The sequence below is a fragment of the Nilaparvata lugens genome, chromosome 3 (assembly GCF_014356525.2).
Source record: "Nilaparvata lugens isolate BPH chromosome 3, ASM1435652v1, whole genome shotgun sequence".
Classification (NCBI taxonomy): Eukaryota; Metazoa; Arthropoda; class Insecta; order Hemiptera; family Delphacidae; genus Nilaparvata; species Nilaparvata lugens.
The window spans coordinates 64,107,384-64,133,401 of NC_052506.1; the positions used below are offsets into that span (position 1 = coordinate 64,107,384).

Genomic DNA, 26,018 nt, shown 5'->3' on the forward strand with positions numbered 1-26,018 from the left:
GTGTGGATTATCTAGAAATTATGCTTTGAGACCAATTAACTTAACGAATTCATTCTCATTGACATTAGGTCTCTGATTTCTGAATACTATTACTTCAGTCTTTTGTGAATTTATTTTTAAACTATTATTAAAGAAATATTTAATTGCCAAATCCAGATCGTTCTGCATTAAACCTAACCCTGCTCCTAAATCTTTATGTATTATATATAAAATATTATCATCAGCATATTGCATAACTTTACTTTTAAACTTCAGGCTTGCGAAATCGTTTACATAAATATTGAATAAAATCGGTGATAGTATGCTACCCTGAATCAATCCGCATGATTGTTCATAACTGCTACTAATGTAGGTACCTATTTCAATGTGCAGAGTTCTATCCACGAAATTATCACTGAATAACTTTAGTAGTTTGCCTCCAACACCCATTCAACTTCTGAATCATGCTTTCATAATTTACAAGGTCGAAAGCTCTTGTCAGGTCGGTTGTTACAGCTATAACAAATTTATTTTCATTTGAAGATCTATTGATGTCACCTGTCATATTCTCTAATAAATCGATTGTCGATTTTCCGGGGATAAAACCATATTGACTCTCATTTATTATTCTATGTATGTTTAGATGTTGTTGCAATTGTGCACCTATTCAACTAGATTAGAGATTTTTGAAAATTCATGCGCACTGAATGAGATGAAAAGCTTAATATTATACTTAATCTGTAATCCGATTTGACTCTTATAACTAGAATGATATGATGTTTTATGATCCGATTTTGAGCAACTAGACTTATTATTCTCAACTAAGCAATATTCTTTCACGGAGGTCTTTCAAGGTCTGAAGTTACCAGAAACTTTCCAGGTATGGAAGTTATCACTCTTATCGATTCGATTGATACCATGTAGGTTTTGATCACTTAAAAATTTTTGTAATTCTTTGTTCACATGCGATGGAATTACCACACAAATTGCAGGTGACATGAAAAATCAATGTCCCATGTTTCAGTAGTAGGGAGCGGGAAATAATAAATGTCCAGTGTAGAATACTATAATTTATCTATTTGTACGAGGAGGCATCTCCGTTGAAACAGCCACAAAGGGATACATGCACTTGTGTGTGAAGAAAAGGTTTGTAAAGATTGATAGCGGTATGGCTAAAGCTAGATGGTTGTGTTGTGGAGAAGCCCCCATGTCCAAAGCTAATGGCACACTAGCACATGTTTTCTAAAGTGGAGAGTTTCACTGAGCTACAACAGCAACTTCACCCCGTCCCCCTTCTTGCTAACAGTCCATTTCATTCCAGTTTACTCTCTTTTCAAAACAGCATATAGCACAATGGCACTCACAGAAGAGAAACTCCAATATCATCACAATCAAAGATTGCTCACAAGCATACTTCGGAAACAGGTCATTCGTCATGTTTGGTGCTTCTTTATTACGTTTCAAATAATATAAATGAATTGAAGAACAGCACAGTTGGGGGAAATACTATGGACAGTGATATGCTTTATTTCTCAGATTATTCTAATAAATTGACAATATTCTTACTCGACTTTATTAAGTTGAAAATTTGAAAATGAGATTTTATAATAGTTGAGAACTAATCAGCATCTTCATTGACATCAAATGAAATTCATTTTCCTTTATCATCCAACGTGACATAACTTTCCAGTTCATGTATTGAATTCCACTATTCAAATCATTACATAGAATATTCTCAAATTAACTCTTTTATTGATATGTAGTCTATAATATACTATGAAGAATATTCCTGATAGATTCAGCTCATCACAATATCTATGAACTTCAACAGTGCAATTTTGAAGCAAGCGATTCAATTTTCTCAGCGGGCATTTATTCATTTTGGAACTCATAATCAACGCATCAAGTTTAGAGTAAGGGCTACATAAGACGTTTTTCAAACGAGTTGACAGGGCAGACATCTCATCAATGATTGGGCTGCCATTCGGGAAGCAGGTGATAATCAGCTAATCGGAGAGCTTCCTGCCCTGCCGACTCGTCTAGAAAACGCCTCTTGTGGCGTTCCATAGCCGTGAAATTTGTTTTTGGACCACTCTTGAATAATAATATTTCTACTATAATAGCTTTTCATATGCTTATTGATTCACCATCGTATTGCGACTATTGTGAAAATTGGAAGTAATGTGCAAAACAGAAACCATTTCAGTCACATTCTATGTGCGGCCGCATCTGGAGGAAGCAATGCATTGCATATCATTTAGGAGGAGCCTCAGATGACTGGATTGGATCCTTGTTGTGACTGTTTTTGTAGCGGGGGAATAAAAACGTTGTGCAAGGTTGGTGGCAGCGGGGGAGGGCTGGCAAAACTGTCAGATTTATCCAGGCATCTGACGTGCTTCGTTTTTGAAACTCGGTCGCTAAGTAGACAAGTTGACGCGTCCGTTGCGTAGCGTCACCGATGTTGCCTTTGCCTATGCAGTACGTGTATATGTGGAAGCTACAACTACAACACACATGCTCTCCTATTGGAGTGCTGCTGCCGTTTGAAATGGCTCAGCGTCGCTCTACCTTCAGCCTTGTGATGTCCCCGCCTTCACCTATCCCATTCCAATTTTCAATCACATACGTTGCAGATGATGGTCGCAGCTGTGAATGAACAACGCTCCGATTGAAAATACACGACACTGGAGTCTCTGTTGAGCATTATAAATTCAATTCAATATCGACGTTTCATGGAAGCAGCATGAATATATTTCGTTCTGCGAATTCAGGAATGAATAAATAGGGAATATTTTGGTTATTCTCACATCTTCCACTCTTATGTTTAGAGCGAACAATAGAAGTCATGCGTGCATCGATTTGTCGCATAATTCAATGTAAATTTTTCCTGTTGAGACATCCTCACTTTGGAATCCAAATTCATATCCGATAAATATAGGACTTCACTTCTAGATTTTCTGAGAGTCTGTGATCTCCAGGAGTTAGTAAAGTAAAATTGTACATCAATCTATTGTTTCATGAAACCAATCTTATGAATGTGAGATTTCAAAGGTATTATCAACCTTGAAATCAGCCTTGAGTATTATCTCACCTCAGTATTTCAATTAATTGATATCACCTTAGTATTATCAATGAGAGATGTGACATCAGCAATATTGGTTCCAATTGATTAATAAATACATAATCTATATATATAAAAGCGGAATGGCACTCACTGACTGACTGACTGACTGACTCAATCACTCACTCACTCACTCACTCACTCACTCGCAGAACTAAAAATCTACCGGGAAGGCAATATTTAAACTCTAAGTGTGGTTTTTAAGGATTTGAAGTTCTTTTAGCATGTATATTCTCCTTATTCCAATATCTTAAAATATTATAATTGGAATGTCCATACCATAATTATGTTAATATAGAACTATAATCTAGAGAGAGTACCTCTTCGAAACAGTTGTTCTGGTAACTAAATTAAAAATTTTGTCAGGTTAGCATTAAATTGAGTTAACTTTGTTAGGTTGGCACCAAGTTGAAGATTGAAATGTATTTATCCAGGACCTCCTAAATACCAATTTATCCAATTATCCAAAATTAGCGTTTTCTCAGCTTTTCTGCGTTTCCTCACCTTTTTCAATAATTGATGTAAATATATTTGAAAAAATTCAGTACATAGGTTTAGCTGAGGTGGAAGAATTTAGTTCGCCAAAGATACGCCAATATAGTAACAGTGGTTTTTCGAGATCAAATTGACATAATACGTTGACATTTGGTACAGAGGTCCCGCTGAGGTCTACATGCAGGCGAGCGAAGCGAGCCCGCTGATCTCATTTGTGGACGATCAAGTCGGGGGTCCAGCGAAGCGAGCCTGACGGCTAGTTGATTAATAAATACATTCAGAGGAGACATGAATAGCCGATTCCGATTTTGAATAATTGATAATTATTATTACTCGCGCTTCGCGCTCGGCAGGATGTTTCGCCATCTGCACCCTTGGTAGGAAGGTTATCATCAATATTAGAGTTGTCATTTCTTCATCTTTCTGTTATTAAAGCCAATCTGATTATCATCTTAGGCATCATTCCTCACAAATTGCGGTAAATTACTGAAACTCTCCAAATATACCTTGCTGTAGGTCTTAAATAAGACGGTTTTCTGCCATACCATGCAGAGCGGTCAACTTTCTTAGTTAAAAAATTATATTATTAATCATTTAGTCCCTGCAAAGCTCATATAACTTGAGTAAAACCATTCCTTCATGGAGAATGAATGATATTTTTAATCAATTTATTATGGCTCTTGAACCTCCAGGATGAACTGGATAAACCTAGGAAATACTTGGAATTCGTGGAATTATAATATGTCTATGTGAAAAAGAAGTTATTGCTTCAATTGAAACGTCCTCCACAATTGCTGCTACATTGCTGCAAAGGTAAAGCAACAGTTTACAACATCATTACAACATCTACAAACATGAATGCAAGTACAATTCTCTGGAGAATGAGCTGAAGTCGACCTAGTAGAATGTTGGAATGTTGTAACAGGATTATCACGGACAAGGTCGATTTTGACTCGGAAAAGGCGAATGACAAACTCGCATTCTTCCAAGCTCAGTCATTCGCTATGAGAGAGGGACGTGGGCATAATATGAGTGCCAGAATGTGTACTTTCAACGGTGAATAGAGCCTAGCTGAATAAATTTTCGACAGTCTTGCTTCTAACTGAATCTCTCCTTTCAACTTTCAGAAACTTCTATCTGCCCTCTCTATCCCCCAGCTCTTCACATTGCACACCTAGGGAACATTCTTCGTTCTTTCTTTGCAATGTTGATCCCATTCTCTCCCGGCTTCTGCATTTTCTCTTTTATATTACCATGAGGAAGATCACTTACCTACAGACCTGAATACATTGTATCATCCACAGACTGTGTGAGAAATACTCTGGACTGGTTGAGACTAGACAAACTCCATGATAATGTGTTTCTTCATTACTCAAGAATGTCATTTTGGACCAACAATACCATAATCCAATATTATGGACATGATTGAACATGGCCGCTTCCAGGTAAATGAGTATATTTGGGGTAAATCGTCAACACCCAAATGAAAAAGTATCAGGAGATCGAGCTTTGCTTGAAAGTTCAAAGAAACAGAACACTTTAGGCTCGTTCCCACTCATGGCACTCATGGCTCATTCCCATAAGTGCATGAGAATTCTTCTGTAGTCATTGAATCAATAAGCTATGTTTACACCAAAGATGTCAATAAAGTTTTGTCCACAAATAGTCTTGTCAATTCACAATAAAGTTGTCTATTTTTTCGTAGAGTACAAGCTGCTGCTCTTAGTAGTTCTGAATAGTAAATTTTCTCCCAGAGAGCATTGTTAAGAATGCATAAACGAAACTCAACTCTAGTCGCATTTCTGTCTTGAACAGCAGCTACTAGAAAGACAAATAATCCATTTTAAGACTCTTTTGCGGGTTATTCCAGGCATGAGATTAGATTTATACCAATTTTTGTGTCACATGTCAAACAACTATTCAGAGAAGATCAAACCAACCTCCTCAAGCCCGTAAACAACCCCCACCCTCAATAATTAATACATTTTATAAAAATTCAGCTCCTAACCTCATTAATTGGAAACCCCCCCAAAAATTCGTCAGTTGTGATTCTACAAAGACACTCAAATGATCGTTACAAGTTCAATCTACCATGATAATTCAATATAGTTCGAAGATGAATAACATAAGAACATTTGAACATAGAACATGATGCAATTCGTTAAGTCTGCAATCGAAATGCGAAATATCTGCACTTTCTGTCATTACAATGGAGTCCGGAAGGATTACAATGGAACTTCCAATATTATGTATTATTTTCGTACTTTGAATGGGGGACCAAACATTCTTAATTAACATCCTTAATAAACAGCATTGTTTATTATTTCAATTAATGGATTGGAAATGGAGCTCATCCAAATTATAATTATAGCTCGCTTAATAATGAGTTTCAATATAAGTCGGAAAGCTTATACATGTTATAGATGGTTTAGTTACGAGAAAAAGCTTCACTACCATTAAAACATCGATTTTAAATAATATGAGAGAAGTTTGACAGTACAATTCAGGAGTAGGTAATGTGTGGGTTGAAGATTCTGCACTAGAACGTAGTATTCAAGAGCTGTACGGCGAATTCATGTTTGGGCTAAAATACACATCACTAAAATTCAAAGATCTTTTCACTCAATGCTTCTATATTCCATAATGTGAAAAATCAATGTAAATTTCAGAAGCGTTCGACATTTTAATGATAATCACCTGGATATTCTTATTAAGCTGACTAGTTGACACAACTGGAGTCAGGAGTAATAATTAATTCTTGGGTATGTATCAGATCTGTTTCATATTTTTTGTTGATGTTTTCGATGTTGTTGTTGTTGGTAGTTTTAATGGATTATGAGAGTGCAGATGGAAAATCATTTATGATTCACGAATGAAATGAGAAAAAAGACAATTGAAGTCAACAATCCCTCTATATTCGCATGGGATTTCCAAAGCCTCGCAGAGATGAGCAAGTCAATTAAATGTTTCAACTGGAATAGCTAGTTGAACAGGATGTGAATAAAAAGACATCTATCACTGATGTTTCCTAATTTGAAATGTCCGGGCTACATTTATCATGCAGCGTTCCAATCCTGCTCATGTCCGAAATATCTGTGGCGGGGTGGTGGGACAGATTACATGACGGATATGTGTGGCATCTACCTTTCTAGGCAGTTGTCATCCGTGATCGGATTGGAAAGGGATCGGAACGCTACATGACAGTTAATCGGCCTTGGTCTAAATGTGGGTGACAGTAAAGCGTGAAAAATATGATATTCGTTAGTTTGGCATTCTCTATTTTGTCCTCTTTCTTCCTCAAAGAAGAAGGAACGGTTTGTATTCACGCTTCCTGGTGACAGTGATCTGCCCTCACATACGCACATGTGACGCTGTCAAATGAGAAAAAGAAGAAACTGCTTGGAAACCATTCTCTATATTACTCCATTCGGAGCTATCTCAGCAAAAATGTCAAGCGTCATGCCTACGAGAAATTCAGGACACAAACTCAAACAAATGAAATTTCACTCAACTTGGAATTTTACCCATAACAATTTTTGCGTTGATAAATGACACATCATTTCAGTTGATATTGTGGAATCACTATTGTAAACATGTTCTGTGGCTATTATTATCTTGTAATACTACATCAAGCAGTGTACTTCAGAAGACAATGGCATACTACCAGTAGTGGACGACTGATTTAGTACTTTGTTTTGATGATTAGGTATTCTCGGTAACGTAGTAGGCTAGCGAAGAGGAATCAGAGGATAAGGAGATTGGTATGGCCTACATTTCTTTCTATGGTAGAAATGATTCTGTAATGAAATATGGTGAATCATCATTAGTAATACGGATAGGAAATATGGTATTTGCAAAATATGGTAGACCTGATTCCAATTGGAAGTACCTCTTAAACGATTGCAAATTCATGTAATTCATGTGATTCCCTTGAATTCGAAAGTTCATGTGTATCCAGTATCTCATGAAAAACTCACAGTAAAAATATGCTTGATCAGTTATTGTTGATATTTTTGAAACGAATTGACGTTGTTGGAAGCTCTCTTGAACATTGTCCACTATTGAAAAAAAATCCCTCTTTCCAAGTTCTATGATTCACTTGTTGGTTTCAAGATAAGGGAAGATTCCTTCACAAATCTAGACTGGAACACAAGACTCACCTGACAAATTAAGATAACAGTTATCTTAAAAATAGAATTCTTATTCTTACTCATTCTTACTCTCGTACCAAGACGGATTGATTTTTAATCATTGCAAGAATTGCGTAATCAAAAACAATTTCCCATAGGCCTATTCGATTCTCCTGAAGAGGGATGTATAATAATGCACGTAAGGATTTTCAGCAGGATGTCTTTTGCGATGTTTATTCAGATACCAGTTTAAAATTGAATCAGGAACGCTCGACTTTTAAAGTAGGAGTGCAAACGATATTAATATTTCTTATCTACAATTATTTCTGCATTATTATTGAATTGATCATGTGGACCAGAATAATATCTGATCGTACTGAGAATAGTATTCCATTGACATGAAAGTCTTCCATATTCAAGATTCAAATGAATATCGACGATATGCCATTGTTTATGCTATTATTAAATCGACATTACTACTATTTTGAGAAGTCCAGTGGTACTGACATCATGAAGGGTTTACTGTGAATGCTATTCTACTAACTCTCTATCAACTTCGATCATGGTTCACGTGACAGGGAGCTTATAAACCCTCGAAATATCAATTCATCTGAGTGGATGAATAGCCATGACAAGCAGCCTATGAGTGCTTTCTTCGGTTATTATCATGTTCAAGTCAATCATGCTTGGTCATATCATGCATTGATGGAAATAATCAGAATTCACAACATTATTATATTTTCACCACGAAATCCCATCAATAGTAACAATAATACTCATTCATATTGGATTATTATAGTACCTGCCTGAAACTTTTTCCATACTACATTCGAATTAACAGTACGGTACAGGATTGATATTGAGTCTATGCTATACTTTAAATTCCACCTGAAGTTGATTTATTGATAAAACACATTGAATGTATTCTACTCAGAAATAACTGTATTATTAGATTGAAATCTGGAAAGGCAACACAAATCAGGAGAAAAAGAATAAAAACTTTCTAAAATAGAATATAATTCACTTTAAACTCGTTGAATAACTTCTATTGTGATTATTATGAGAATAATTGAATACATGATTGAGTCCAATAACTAATTACTTTTATAGACTTTCTTTTCTTTGGAAAAGGACGACATAAGATGCGCATGAATATGAAGATTTCTCTGTTGTTTCATAACGATTCATTCTTGATCCATAAACATATGATGAACTGTGGAATGGAGAACTATGATTGAGACATGATCTGCATAATTATTTATAATCTGCATAGCAGAAGTTATGTTGTTGAGCTTCAAATTAGTCGGATTTGAGATGATGACATAAATGTGACAACTTCGCGAATTTGACACCTATCTGGTGTAGCCTACTTCTTCAATAATCTTACTAGAAAAGTATACTGTTTTGTATAAGTTTTGACCAGGTATCTGATTGACTAAGTAACTGACAAACTAACTAACTCACTGGATGACAAACTGAATGCTCTTGTAATTTGTGAGTTTAGGTGTAAAAAGTATGAAAATAAAATCAGTGCAACAAAAAAAATATGGATCAAAGTGTTATGTGAATTGAAACCGGTAAAATTGACTTCTTAAGAAAAGTAAAAATATTGATTATGATTGTCATTTGAAACAGTCATTGGTATCGGCGTATCGTTTTTCCAGGGAGAATGAAAGGAGAGAACAAATTTGGTACAACACTTTATTTCAGATGGAATCATAACCGAATCTTGACGGAAAACTCGATTATATTGGGAGCATTATCCTTTCAAGTTTAGTAATTGAGCTTTCAGTATTGTCGACTGAAGATAAAGGTAGTAGTCTCAATCTGATTTGAAAATGAATTAGAATGTTCATCTGGAACATTCTTCTGATAGGCTATTTGACAACGAGCAATATTATAGTTATTATTATTATTATTATTATTATTATTATTATTATTATTAGTCTATTATTATTATCAATTATTATTAATATTATTATTATTATTATTCTTATTATATATACAACGAGCGTGAATGATTATATTAATAATTCCTTCTTTTACTATTGTTTTTGCATTTTATAATTGATTTTTAGTCTAAATGCAGTTTGACTGTTTTGTTCCAACTATGTTTCTATTTTGTAGCGATATTATTAAATGCATTTTTATTTATATATATAAAGTTACACTGTACTATTAATTCAATTGCATTTGTAATGTCGAGGCTGATTGTTAGAGGAGACTTGAAAGTCCCAACTCCGCCTAGTAAAGAATTGTTTCATTCTCATTTTAATTCATACTTTGATCATCATCTTATTGGATGATATTGGAGTGTAACATTCCATCCAATATCATTCTCAATGGTTATTTCTGAACTTTGTAGATATTTTTCAGTATATGAATAATTTTTGAAACTCTACAAAGGGATTGACAAATTGAGTTTGGGAGAAGTTTGTATGGAGCTGGGTTTTTGGAATTTTGATTCAAGTAACGCATAGTTACGAAATCTTGGAATATCTGGATCTGAAGTGGAGTAGATAAAATTTAGATCATTGAAAATCAATTCCTCATCAAACTGAAGCTGAATAATACTCCCACACTGAAGACTAGCTGAAATACCAAACAAATTATCAATTGAAGCTGAAATACTCATACTCATCAAATAAATGAACGGCATGACTTTTTCAGAATCTGAAAAGGTTGCTGATTCCGAATGCGAGATGCGACAAATGGTACATGAGAGATAACAGAACAACATGATGCCGAGCATCAAGTGATGGTTCGAATGTAATTTAATCTCATCTCAAATGAACTCTCCAACTGAATCAAAATTTAAAATTCTAGTTTCACAGCTTTATGTGAACTTTATAATGTTGTAATGTTGAGATTGAATCATGAATGTGAACATGTAGTAGTAATTAAGTATGTGAGAGTTCCAACCGTTTAATAATAAACCATGTCATATGATTATGTTTGCTTAGTAGACAGAGAATTTTAAGCATGCTCCTGGAGTATGAACATCGAATGAGAATATCGAAGCTGTCAAAAAGACATTGCATCCTTGAAAATTTCCAATTATCTATGTTCGATTACATGATGAATGAGATGTTAAATGCAACAACATGTATCAGAAGAGAATTGGGTTTTACTAAGAGGAAGAGAGACATGATAGAAAACAGACACATCCCACATTCCGCTGCTGGCCAGTGCAATTTGTATTTGTAAAATAAAAACATTTCATCACATGAATTTGATTTTCCGGAGAGAAATAAAGAACCAAGAAGGACCAGTGTATGATGTAGATAATATTACTGGGTTGTTAGGCAATTTATTTGAAATAATAGTTATGTATGTGAAAAAAGCATGATTTAAACGAATATTTTAATGGTATTAAGCGGATGGATATTATCTGAATGATTGGACTTCTGGAAAATTATGAGCATTCTATAATAATGGATGTACAGTATGATAATCGTTCCTATTGGGTGAGAATGTAATGAAGAAAGGTAGAAATCATTCTTAGAATGAGATCAGCTCTTGGAGTTTTGAATCAGAGACATTCTGTGACAGAGGTACTACTTTCCATAGCAAATCAGCTTAGCCTTCTTATCGGAAATTGAATTATCAGAAACTAAACCATAGAGCAGTAGAATTTAAATATTTATATATTTGATCCACAAATAATAGGTGTATCAGTTGATTACCGACAGACTGTATCCAATACAAGCGATCTGTGAAACCTCATAATCTTGTGGCAAGTCATCATATTGCTAATCGAAGATTAGAAACTAATCCAATCAAGTAAGTTCCAAGTTAATCTTTGTATTGAGTTGTTATGCTGTGTTTGGTAACTAGTTCTCCACTGAGAGTAAAGTAATTTGTCAAGCTACCGTCATGTGGATCTTAGTTAATCCGCCGCCGTGAGGTTCAGTCACGTTTGTAATGTGAATTCCAAATCGGTCATGTGAGTTGCACTACTTGACTTCCATGTTAGAATGAGACAATTCATTTAATCATAATAGGAGCTTCAATTGTAAATTTGATTTCGGAGCACTGCACATTAGACAAGGAACCGAACTTTCTCAGGAAATAATAATTTTCTACACTGTGAGTAGATATGAATGTAGATAAGATTCTGCTAAAACATAATAAGTATTATCTCAATTATTGTACAATATTTCGGAGCTCAATCAAATTCACTTATTATTGTAATTTATTCAAATTGTAATATTACTTATTGTTAATGAAATTATTCATTGAACTTAATGTACTCCTTCCAGTGTAAGCTTGATAGTTAAAATCTGAATGAGTGAAAAGTTAATATATTTATCTTCAATATTTTCTGATGCATGAATGTGACGTTTTGCATTCATGGTCATAGTTCCAATAACTCTATCCTCCTATTCAGCAGCAACTGATTCCAATGTTAATTATTGATAATTCATAAAATAATTATAGAAGAAATTATAATGATAGAAGTAATTATAATCATAAAAGAAATGATTCTGTCAATTTCTAATTGTACATTGAAGATGTACAATTTGATATTCAACTTATCAATCATTAACTATATTAACGCACATTCGAATGATCAATGATCACTGAATCTCCTGTAACCACAGACAAATTAATATACTATTGAATAAACGAACCAATTATTGTCTAATTCTTTAAAGTCCTAATTGGATTACAACATTCTTATCTTCCCGAAACCTGGATAATCCTTGATCAAACTCATGAAAAATGAATTAATCTCTCAAATTCTCGCTATTTTCAATTCCTACATCATTGAACATCATCAATTTAATTATTACTCAATTCGACAATTTTCCCCCTCCTCATTCAGTTCCTGCAATTTCTCATTCTTGTCCTATCAAACCATTCAGGCACAGTGAATTTATCAATCCTGATTTCGCCGTTTTTCAATCTACTCATCCTGGTAAAGACAAAGTTATTAAAGTGAACTTTGATTTTTACAAATTCGCGAAGTTTATAATAACTACTGTTATTGATCATGATTTTCAGTCAGAAGAGTCTCCAGTTCTTTCATTATGGGAAATTTTTAGAGATGATAGAGAAAACAACCTATAGGAATATTGACGATGTAGAAGAGATTGAAAGGGCAGATCTTTTTTTTATCTGCACTGAGTATTTGATGGGCAAAAGCTCATCGACCAAGCCACAAAGGACAGTGCGGTCTTTTTGGTCGAACGAAATGAAAGAGATATTAGCAATTCCGAAGATTCCGTCAACGGCCTTTCCAGCTGTCAAGGCAATTCGAATGGACGGTTCAGCGACCAAACGTTTTTCAAAGTACCGTCAAAACGTTATAAAGTCATTTGATTCCAAGAATATTCGGCCTCTGGAATATTATTTCGGGTGACCTTTCTCAGTTATGGCTTTGCTTTTTCATCATGCTGACATTATCAATTATATTGTTCATTCACTTTCACATGCCTATGCTCTGGACTGTTCCTTTTTCATGATTGGACTCGTTCGGTACTCTGTAACTGTGTTATATCAAGCACGTATTGTTCCACGCACCCAACCACGAAATATCATTCTTTAGTAGTTTACGACTATCAAAGAGTAGAGAAGTACTAGTTGACAGGTTTCAATTTGAGGATAGAAACTAATAATGATTATCACTCATTCAATGAAAATAACAAATGGTTTTCTTCCATCAATTCATCATCACTACTCTGTGGTAGATGTAATCTTGATTTCCATTACAATTTATAAAAGAGTTGAAGAAATTATTGAATGAATAAAATGTAACTGGAGTACAATAGTAGAGTAACCTGTTCAAATTCCTGTTATAAACAAAGATTTTTTTAGAGATTGAACCACATGAGACTACAGGATTATAACATTCAGATTAAATTCATTACTCACGATATGGTTCATACGTTTTTCCATGATCTATGAATAATATCTATTTTTGATTTTTGCACTTGCAGAGTTGAAGTATGAGAGAAGATTACTCTTGAAGAGTATCGAGATGCACCCTTGGTACCTGAACAATCTGAATTATATACTTTTGAGAAAGTAGAGCCAATATGACCTGTGTTCATATGGTCAAATGGGCGGTCGAACAGGTAGGTTTTCAATCAATGAAAATATCAATATCACTTTCTTCTACTTCTACTAGAAGTACTTCCAATCGATATTCGTTTATCTCTGCACCTACCAATCTATGCATCATTGTGAAGACATTTAACAACTTCTCTAAGGTTCAAATTTTCTCTAAATGTCAAATTGAATCATATCAAATAAAAAAAAATTGAGGTAAGGATTATCTAGGTAGAGGAATCTAAACACTGAATTGAAGATTGAAATTCATTGTGTTCAGAGATATTAAGACATTTCATTGAATTAATAGAAATATAGAAGAAGATTTTTTTACATTACGCTACTGCAACTGTGGTTCAATGTATGGACAGATGAATGAAAATCGATTGATTAAATAATAAAATAGTGTAATTATAAATGGGTGTCTCCCAAGCTTATAATCTGCCTCCCCCCTGAGTTCAGGAATAGATTCAGCTCCTCTCCCCATAACCTAAAAAGTTCGTCAGTAGTAATTTTTACACTGCTGACCTTCTTTGAGCCTGCTGACCCTTCCGGTTTGATTTTGAGCACCCACCCCCAAGAATTTCAAGATGCATTCTGCAGTTCCCTTCCCTGTGAGCACCCCTGTGCTGTATTCATTGCCGATATATTAATGATAGTTCATCATTTACCAGAAACTCTAAACTTGATTTCCAATTCATATTTTCTTCCGAATAGCATGTACCTTATTAATTTGGAATCATGAATCTGCAAGATTGGTAGGGTGGCTTAGTTGAATGTGATACCAATTGGAAGTGAAAAAGTGTTGGAAGTGGATGAAATGAATTTGACAACCATGATAATATGGATAATTTATAACAGAAAAGTTTCAGTCACTAATCATTGAATATTCTTCTACTTGAGAGATACAGGCAAATCCCGTTTAATATCATCTTGAGGCAGCATTAAATTGGTAATGATTGAGAAAAAGGTCAATCCACATCTAGCAGAGGAATTGTGAACAAATTAATATTGAATTTGAGTAATCAACATTTCGACACTCAATAATGGCTTGATTGCACATATACTCGTATGGAACGTGACTAGAAAGGAGATAGTAAAAGGGTTCTAGTAATTCTCTCTAATTCCAAAATACTCAAATAGAATTATTATAACTCCAAGAGAGCAGTATTTGTCGATGGAACTGACAGTATGAATACTGTTCAATATGTTGTAACTGAACTAGAACGTCTGTAAGAATCAATAGTGGTGACTATTCGAACAAGAAGACACATTGACCCATATTCGAATCGGACTCGATGGAAAGACATTCTCAAAGCTCAATATCAAGGTAACGGCAAGAAGGTGGTGGATATTATTAATTGTACCTAACAGGAAAACTTTTTCGGAGCATTCATAATTTATTATTATTTTGGGCGATGATATTCACCAAATCTTGATCTAACTCACTACTTAGAGATGCAATAATTAAGAATAGATCATAGACTATATTATTTTACTGTGGAATTACATTAAAATAAATGTTCGATTCTGTAAAAGATCAAGGCCATAAACTTCAATTATTCAGTATTCATCGAAATTATTTCTAATAATTACAGACGAATAATAGATGACAACTTCTAATGGAAAATTCCAGTGGAATCCAGCAGTTCATTTAATATGAGATGAAGACTGTTACAGATAACTTTTGAAGAATCGTTAAGATTTTTAACTGTATAGTTGAAGTGACTATTACGTCATAACGTGTATATTTCAATGGAAAAGTAATCATATCATAGTCTTTTATAAAATTTTATTCCGATTCTGAGATCCATTCTCTCTCATTATAGAACTGTTGAAATAAAACATTAATCTTCTATGAAATTTTGTTAGTTATAAATCATAGTCCATCCAATCGGAGAATTGGATACAATAAGAGATTTTCAAGAACTAATTCAAGCCAAGCTATGTCTATTAGCCTGGTGATAATCGTACAAATTGATTCCTTCTATTGCCATTAAACTGGAATTGATTTCGTACTCAAGAGTGATTTTGGATTTCGCGTCTCAAATATGCTGGATGGGAATAATCAAAATCATAATCATACACTCACCTCTGCCTGAGGCTCGGCATGAACTATGCAGACCAATTGTGCCTCGTACCCTTCACCGGAATGAACCCAGCCTCTCTCCACTTCGATTTCAGGTGGATCTGTAACATAAAAAGTGAATTATATGAATAAATTGGTTATTCCACACTGTTGTACTATTAACTCCAATCGTCACGAAAATTCAAGAATATGTAGTCTACCTCAGACTTATGCAGTTGGAAATCCAGTTGGAGTTAGATGCTAATTAGTGTTACATGACTCCTACAGAAAGGAGCTTCCATGCATTGATCAGTTGTCCGAGAATGTATATATAAAGTTCATTAGTGAATGAATTCTCTAATTTTATTGAAAATATTCACAAAAAAAGTATATCCAATTAGAATGTATGGCTCCAATTTGACATTGTAGTGATCCACTAGAATTCAAATTCGTATATTCCTCATTCCACAAAAATTTATTCTATAGAATAATGAATAAAATCACAATGATTGTAATACAAATTTTTGGGAATATTTTTATTTTCATACGGAGACTATACATCTGTATGGAAAATGATAATATTAATCAAATCAATTATTGATATTATTAATTAAATTAAGCAATCACATCATTATATTTCGAAACAATCAATTCCATCAACAATCGAATATTACCACATAGTGTAGTGCGTTTTTTAACGGCTTCACACATGTAGGGTGAATCTTGTACTGAGTCAATGGTGTAGCGGCTATAAATTTTGTAATTGCGTGCGTGGACGCTGAGTGTACACCAGACTGATTGATTCACTACAAGATTCAATACAATTGTCGGAATCGCGGGAGGCCTAAACGCTCGCTCACCCTTGATTCTTCTAATGACAAATTGTATAGTGATGAAATGTTTATAAGTAGTGTAGCGATCGCTAAACACTGAAGACGGATACCTTAAAATTATTACCTGTGAAGAATGAGCATACAAAATCATACAGGTCGAGCAAAAATCCCGATGTAGCTAATTTACGGGACTGCGTCTCTAATAAGTTCTGAAGGATTAAAAATACGGTATTTGAACCAAATATCGTTCAGAATATACTTCGAGAACAGAGTCTTGTCGGGTTTTAAGCTCTATTGTAGGAATTTATATGATCTATGGCTGCCTCTGCTGTACAATTGATGCATTCGTTCCTAAGTCGAGGTAGGTAACAGATAAAAGCTGATGTATGAGCAGGTAAGGACAAAGAATAAATATCTCGATCTGACCCCACTCGCTACATCCACCTAGACCTGTTCCAATATCCAGCTTAATTCAATTATTCCAACGATCGTATTCGATTGGTTCTTGATGATATAGAACGTATCAGACACAATAATTGACAGGCTTAAGAAATAATCGAACTCAGAAAGCGAATTAACAAAACTGAAATATATTACAATAAAATATGCAATCATACAGTGCAGATTCAGAATTTGATTTACAGGTTGATAATAATTTAGCATTAACAGAAGGAGTTAAAAATGTTCTTGTGCTTGCATGATACCATGCGTGATTCAACAGAATTTTACGATTGATAAAATTGAACAATTTTGAAAGAATAGTGAAAAAAGGAATTATAAAAAATATTTTTTTAAAAAATGCTCGGGGTCGTGGTTCAGGCAGCGGAGGATAGTTAATCAACTACAAATTCTTATAAATTCAATATGAATAAATTCTAGACTCTTAAATGCTAAAGCGCTTGTCGGCGTGGCCAATAATTTAACGAAGAAAAATTCATGTTTTTCTGCACTGAAATATTTTCGAAGCGTAGATTGGGGCCCCTTTTAAAACTTATAACTCACGTGAATTTCCTTGGCGGTCGTGGTTTTCTTCTTTAGATCAAAAATCGTTTGATCGGCAGCAATCCAGGCTTCGGTTTCAGCACGTGGGGAATTTTAATTTAGATATCTCCTTCACCGAATTAATTAAGGGATAATTTACTTTAAACTTTTAAATTTATCGATTGATGAAAACAGAAATTTACAAATAACAAATAAATTGGCCTAAAATATCGGCTCACAAATAGAACATTTAAAATCGAACAAGAAATTTTCACAAATAGGTCTTTGGTAACTATAAAAAAAAAGAGATCTACATGGTAAGGATTTCAAAAGGGAAGTGCTGCTCTTTTCTCTAAGCTTTTAGGCTAGACCTTGCTTCTCAGAATCTCAATGTAATAATTTGCATAAAAATTTGCCATTGGTAGAACGCTTGTGACGTAAACATGACGTCAGTGGCAAGTAGTAGAATACAATTCCTTTAATTACAATAATAATTTAATTTATGTAATTCTTAAAACTGCTTAATCTTCTAGACATAGTTCCTCTCATACAATGTACACGTGCTAGTGTAACTGATAAGGCAGGGTTGGTGTCTGATAATAGATTAACATGTGTTGCTTTCAAACGATCACCGTCTTGGTGCTATTTCTATGCACTGTGATTGGCTTAGACCTGCCATAGAGATTTAATTACCATGTGGTTCAGTTGAATTAAATTATTAATAAATTAATATTCTTGTACAATTTTTATTAGGTTTGAGATTATTATAATTAATTTCTGCCATTTTATCAATAATATAATTTCATGCTATGACCTATTTAGTTACAATAAGACCTGACGTATAATATAATTTCTTAAATAATAAATAATTTCAACGATAACACATACATTTTATTTTTTTTTTATTTGAAATTCTTGATCCTTTATAGATAGTTTTGATTTTTAGAGATGGTATTATATCTTACGTGAAGCCAGCGTGACATTTGACAATACTTTGAATCAGTCAGCTGCGTTCGAACTGTTTTTAAAAACATCTGATCGATAGTAAACAAAGTGTAACCTCAAAATCAGTGAGCGATTCATAAATAATTTGTGCTTTATTTGCAAAATAATTATAATTTTATTGAATAATTTTCCTAGAAAATATTCAGTACAGAACGGTACTCTTATCTAATACACAGTTACTGATAAGTAAGTGTTATCGCTCGGTCGCTAACTATTCCTTTAGCAAATTCTTTCATTTTAAAAGGTAATCACAATTTTTTCTCTCTTCTCATGAGATCTATTTGAAAGATTCATCACAATAGTTATATATTTTTCAACACAACTGAATCATAATATTCTTGGGATTTTGATAAGATTTGATCACATGATTTAGAATGTGTGTTCTCCAGCCACGCGTGCGCCAAGGTGGTGAAGTATTGGGAAGTCGTGGGATGATCAAGCACATTTGTCAAACAGAACAGTAGCTACTCGTTAACAATTCAGGCGTCTTGCTCCACGCGCGTCACGTCGTCACGTCAGCGCGTCTTGTAACGCGAGTCGCAAACCAACTCGCCATGCTCGCTAACGACTTGCTCCGCTAATAATTAACCAAGTAGTATATCGCTCTTCGCTTGCAGTAGCGCACCAATCACCTGCTGCTACTGATACAACTGCTGCTACTGCTCCTGCTGTTGCGTCTTACTAGACATCACGTGATGCATTGTCGTTTGTCATTGGATATTCAACACAAACAACAAGCTAATGGTCAACGTTTGGCTACCGTTAAAAATTATGACACTCACTGTGGTACAGTTTTTACAATAGGCTATCTCACATCAATGAAAGGAGATGAAACGCAAGATATCTCAGGTTAAATCTGTTAGTTGTTGTAGTCCTGAAAATTATCCAACTTTCTCAATATGCTATTCATTTTTCTATGTTCTTGATTTAAAGCACTTGAAAATGTTAAATTTTTCTTGGGAATGCTGTCAACGATTCTCCATTGGATACGATTACTCAAACTGCATGTTCTGTCGGCCTCTCAGCTGCATACGCTCAGTAATGAGGGAATCTGACATCACATAAAAGTATTATGATTATCCGTACCTTGAACAAATTGTGTTCAATAATCTCCATATAAAATATAAACTTTGTATTTTTTCACACAGAAACTAAATTTGCGGTGAATAATAATCTACAAATCTTTACAATCTCATCTATGAACAAGAAGTACTAGGGAGTAAGCATTATGGAATGATCCACCAAAAAGTTAGGATGTACCGAATTCTTCCATTGATTACTCGTGCAACAAAAGACAATAATTGGGTGGAGTTATAATTCCATTTCATAAAACATGAATATGAACAAGACGAGAGAGCAACTGGCAATAATTAATAGTTGATAGGAGTAGTAACGCTATCCTTGAAGAAAGAAGGCTCTCAAATGACTCATTAAGTTAGCTAAGTTAACAAATTATTTGCCGCAGTTTATTTGCGACGGCTGTGTCGCTAGCAAGAAGTGGTGACATTTTAGTTTGACAGGAAAACGTGTTTATCTGGCTTGGAAAGCGTAACAGTTTCCCAGGATCTTTCACAGTCTGTTGACGCAGCATCGAACGCCTGATGAATAAATAACGAACAGCTCCTGCTGAATGCAAACCTCTGCCATACGAATTCTATATACCAAGTCTCCAGCAAGAAGATAACCAAATAGAGCATATTTTATTGGATAATATGCCTCTATGCTCATATGGCTCTAACGGCTCTCTTCATGGACGAGCTACGAAGAAATTATTCTCATCATTATTTGTTTAGACTTGAATAATGATGAACTGTCACGATATATTCTCTTGCAAGTAGAATGCAAACATCAATAGTCATGTAATTGATATTTTCTCATATTCCTTTAATCTGTACGTTTTCTTCCTTTTCTTTCTGAACTTCATGTAGAGAAATACAAAAATATAAATGGAAAATTAACAATTGAATCCCCACAATTATTAAGAATCTATCAGTTACAATCTCACGCTTCAAAACTCATCTTTTTCTTGTGAATAATTCTCAATAAAAATCGTCTTGGGAAATGAACCTGTGTTATTTGTGAATCTTATCCAGCCTGTTATTCCCAAAACTCGATTTTCAAGAGCCTTTATTCAGTATAGGGTAGCCATTGATTGTGCTGGGAAGGAAGAAAAGGTCGGAAATGATATTCCACATAATATGAGCTAATCTGAAGAGAGGTGTCCTATTATCTATCAGGATGTCAGATAATGATGGTGATGATTTTCAACAAACACATTATCGACTCGAATCGTGTGAATAGTGGGTCACATCCAGCCTTTCTCAACTATTCACATTTCACTCATCCAGTCAATAGCACTGAATAATTCATGACTCTCGATTGACATATATTCAAGGGTCACTCTCTTGCAGTCACATTTGAATGTCACTATCATTTTTACTTCATATTTTAAAAAAATCTTTTACTCCTGATTGTTGTTGGATAGAGTGTGTTATTCCAATGACATTCTCAGTGTGTTACTTATGGCTTTCAAATAATACTTTATTATTATTGACAAATAGTCTAGTCTGTGGATCAATAAAATTGATTTCATCAGTTAATGCTCGCCATAGTTGATGTAAATTATCGTATTTCTTGTGGTTTTTATTGATTCTACAGTTTAACATTGATGACGTTACTGATAGAATTGTGGAATTCATATTTACATAAGCATAATTCAGTATATAAGCATTCCACAATATTCTATTCATGGATTCATATTATATTATATTGATACATCCATTCAAGCTCTCAAATGCTTATTCTACAGCTTAAAGTTTACAATGGATGTAGGAAGCTCGAATTTATAGAGTATTGGAAGTGTTCTGTAAATGTCATTTACGATGAATGTGCAGATGGTGATTTCAAACATCGTAAACATGAGATGAAACTCATTTCAAGAATCCAGGTTCATGAGTGCTTGAGCCTTGCGGGATAATAAGGTATGACTCCCGCTAGAAGATTCACCCCCATAATCTTGTATGATGAATAGATTGAGATTCTTGAGTATGAGGAACACATTGATTAAAAATTAATGATATTACACACACCCAATGCTACAGTTTTCTTGCTCTACTGACATTTAGTGCTAAGGGGCTCAATTGTTGCTAGAACAGAGAAGAAGCAAGTCTCGGTAAGGATAACCGAAGGATAATCGGGAAAAAATGGCTGGCAGAGGAACAAAAGGCTAGGGTTGCCTCATGGAACGAATGCAGGTGCTTGTTAGGAGTCGCATGAAAAATGGATGGACCATTAGACGCAAAATCCATCCAGACCACAACGAGGAATGGCATTAATAATGGATAAGTGCCGCATTAAGAAGAGGTCGACTGTTTCTTCTCCCCTGGGTCTTTTGGCTGCTCAATTCCCATCCCATTCTTGAACAAGTTGTAGAATATCATTCGCTCATGAGTTATCATTGTAGTATAGAGAACAATTACATATGAGAACTCCAACGGACTTGAAGATTCAAATTGATTAAGGATTAATGCTTCATGAGTTCAATTCATAGGGCTCAGAGCTGAGAGACTCATCACAAAGAGCTAGTCAAAGGACAATTTGACAAACAACACTCACTTCATGGATTCAATATTAATCTACGTCATTGTCGATGAAATTACTGATGTACGAATCATACAAATCGAACAGCAACTTTAATATAACAATGAATGGTGATGTATTCTCAACAACGAGAAAACAATATTAACCATCGTATGGGATAGACAAAAGTATAATACTCGAAAGTTTCCCAATAAACTCAGAATTTTTTATGAATAGCTTGATTTATCAGAATTCATTGGACAATATTAAACATATTATTCATTGTGAAAAATGCAAATATCTTAATAGTTATAAGATTAAAACCACCACATAATATTCATCGAGACTACGTTTACACCTAGTTCACTCGATAACAAATATGATAAATCAATTCGACATACTGAAGCCAAAAATAAATAAAATTTGAAAGCATTAATATCATGTTAGTATGTTACTTGATGATGTGAGCAAGCTGGATCGTCAATAGAGCCAACCTTCTAATTAGATTGCAGTGTGCCAAATAATACAAGCTCGTCGCAATCTGATGATGGTTTTGGACCATTATTTCCACGAAGAGAAACGGATTATTGCAGTGTGCTGTGTGGCTCGGAATTGTTTACTCACCAGCTCTGGTTCCTCTTCTCGGCGAAGGTTTTTCGTCTGTGTGAGTGTTTTTTTATTTAGCGTCGACAGGGAAAGAATTGTCAGGGCAGAGACGAAGAAGACGACAACGCTTCGTTGGAAGATAATATGAAAAGGCCGAGATGAGAGGTTGAAGAGAACTGGATGGACAAGGATTTCTGGATTGGAGGGGGAATCGGAGTGTAGGGAGGGTTTTCATAGGACTGACGACGCGTCATACAGTGCAGAGGGCAAGTGGTGGAAAGAAAAACATTTATTCTATAGATGAAGAGACCGCGTGTCTCCGGGCAAGGTTGGAATTTGTAGATAACATTGTGCTGAAATGGTCTGTCATATCGGCAAGAGCAACGACAGCGTTCACCAACTTATTTCGGAGGGAATATTCTATCTGAAATACAAGGTTCCATGACCTCTGTGTTGCTCATACAGGAGGAAAGAGTCATGGACAAAGGAATGAGAACTTCACCTGTGCCATGAACTTCGACTCAAGTTTCTAAACTTGTATACTAATATGATCGCAATTATCTAAAAATAATATCATTGATGTTATTTTTCCGGTTTGTTCAGTACCTCAAACAGCGCGATGGTCACTGTGTTTCAATAAGCAAAATAAATAATACTCTCATAGCTCTCAGAAGTGAATCAAGTTTTCCAGTGCAGTTGTATTGTATTCAAAATACAATTCGTTGCTTCTGTTCGGTTCATATAAGAAAATTTCATGTTTTGAAAGTACTACTACATAATAATTATATAAGATGTGAAAAAAGAATTAATGTGATAAAAACTCATCAAGTGTGGAAAAACAGCAGTAATTAATCTATTGATAAGAGTGAATTTTGGAACAATGATGACAACAAGCTCTTGTGTCTTTCTACTCAAATTATTAATCGTTCAATATTTTTTCTTCAAAAGTGATAAGATTGATCAAGTCCAAGAAGAGGGGAATTGCGGAGAATTCTGAAGAATGTTGCGAAATACAAGGATGAAAAGTTTTGCCGAGAATTCCTGTCTGACAATAATTCTGAGGCCCTTATACGAGTCGGAATATATTTGCGTTCGATCTCTTTTGCTGCATTTCGCTGTGATGGGATTGCACGACTGACGTATTTCAAAATATACTGATTTGGTATTGCTGTAAGGACCAGTCTATCTTTCCCTATTCTCGTCGCGGATGATGTACATTCGCGACCAATTCATCCGAAGATACCGATCTTATTTATACTGAAGGAAAGATGATTATTGGAATCTGTCTGCTTCTTTTGAAGCAGGCAGATACTATCGAGTCTAGAAGAGTAAAAACGATGGTTTCTTAGGAAATTCAGAGAATCTCATATTCGGAGAAACGTCTTTCTTTGAAGCCGTAAGCAGGTATTGGGAATACTTTTTTGGAAATTTCACTCTCAACGTATTAGTATTTTCTCCAAATTTCAAAGCACATGAATTTTCCATCTGATAAATATAATAAACCTTTGAGACGAATAATTATCTCAACAAAAGTTCTCTCTCACGAATAATGAGAGTTTTCCTATATATTCATTGTGCAGGTCAATACTGCTTATGTCATCGTTCGTTTTTCTCTCATGAATGAAATACGGCTATTTAGAAAATTTGGTGATAAATAAGTTGAAGCGTTCAATACGGGAGAGAACGATGTGGAAAATGTTCACACTATATCCACTCGAAAACAATACCGCGACTACAAACTACTAAATCATTTATATCTATTACTGATATCATTACTGATATCATTACTGATATCATTACTGATATCATTACTGATATCATTACTGATCAACTCTATCTAGAGAATGATTTTGGTATTACGTTATTACTTGTACTATCACAGAGCACTAACGGGATGCGGCAAAAATTGGAATAATCCTCATAAGTGATGAATTGGACTAATGAACAATGATTTTTTCTCGTGACTTCACGATACTAAAAATTGAATGGAATACAATAACAATGATGGCAACTTGAGAAGAAATATCACTGTGGAAAGGAATAAGATTGCAGACTGTAGAGTCTCTTCGACTTTGGTTCCTATTTGTTATGGGTTGAGATTCCTCATGGGATATTTCAAATGAGTTCAGCTTCATTAATCGTTAAACTACTCAAAGTATACAGTGAATAAGAACATCTCAAACTCAAAAAACCATTTTCAATGCGCAATTCGAATTCCAGTTCATGGTTATTTGGAAAATCAGATCAGATATAGGAGCATTTCAGTCGAGAAAACATTATTTGCTTTTCCCTTTCAAAGAATTATTCTGCATCTGTGAATCATCGCCATCCAAATAATAATGGGTTTTTCATGTTTCAAATACTTTGAAAAATATTTTGCAAAGCGAAACAGCTCCTTCCAGAAGGGAACTGAGCTATTATTATCTAACATCGACCTCACAAAATTCACGCTGGCTCCCTTGCGATTACCAGACTCACCATTATGATTTTACTGCATTCTCATTACCTATGCGAGACTTGGTGCATCAGAATAGCACAATTGCTCCGGTCTAGATTCTGAAAATGGTCAGATCTCCGACCTAGATCCAGTGGTCCGATTACTTCACTTCAGCACTATCAAAGCTCCAGCTAGGATAGCCGTGGAGTATTCATGGATGAAACTTGATAATTGAACAGCGCCGAGTATTTTGCTAAAGGATGACCCCCAAGTCGTAATGAGAATTGCTACTCAGGTTGCTTCGGACGGCTCCACCGATTAATTCACGAGTTCTCTTTAATTGGTCTCGGCTCAACATTGTTCAAACTACTTTCTTTGTTAACATGGGAGTCACTATGAACTGTTCCATCGATGACATAATCATGATAATATGCTCCTTCGGGAATCACGGATGAGCACTGACTATATCAAACTATATCAAATGGTTGTTACTAGTTACTGCAAGACCTAAGAATCTAATCTTTCTATGACTTTGCATATTGTAGCCTATAGTTCAAGCAATTATTGCTATGAGATTGCCTTCCGTATATTCTCCATTCATGGATCTTGTAGAAATGCATCCTCATGTTTTCATCATCTATATAGTGAACTCTTTCCCACTTCGGTCTTTGTTTAGAGTGGGTTTCGAACTCCCTCACTCTATACGGTATTTTGCCCGGCGCCAATCAAT

The 26,018-nt window shown here is 34.7% G+C and overlaps 1 protein-coding gene across 2 annotated transcripts in view; it reads right to left on the minus strand.

Moving 5' to 3' along the window:
- The window catches only part of LOC111052206 (limbic system-associated membrane protein), a 353,095-nt gene that overhangs the window by 64,395 nt on the left and 262,682 nt on the right, over positions 1-26,018 (minus strand). For both annotated transcript variants that reach the window (XM_039424316.1, XM_039424318.1), the window contains exon 7: positions 15,872-15,969. In XM_039424316.1, the coding sequence (XP_039280250.1) occupies positions 15,872-15,969 (98 nt within the window). The remainder of the gene's footprint in view (positions 1-15,871; positions 15,970-26,018) is intronic.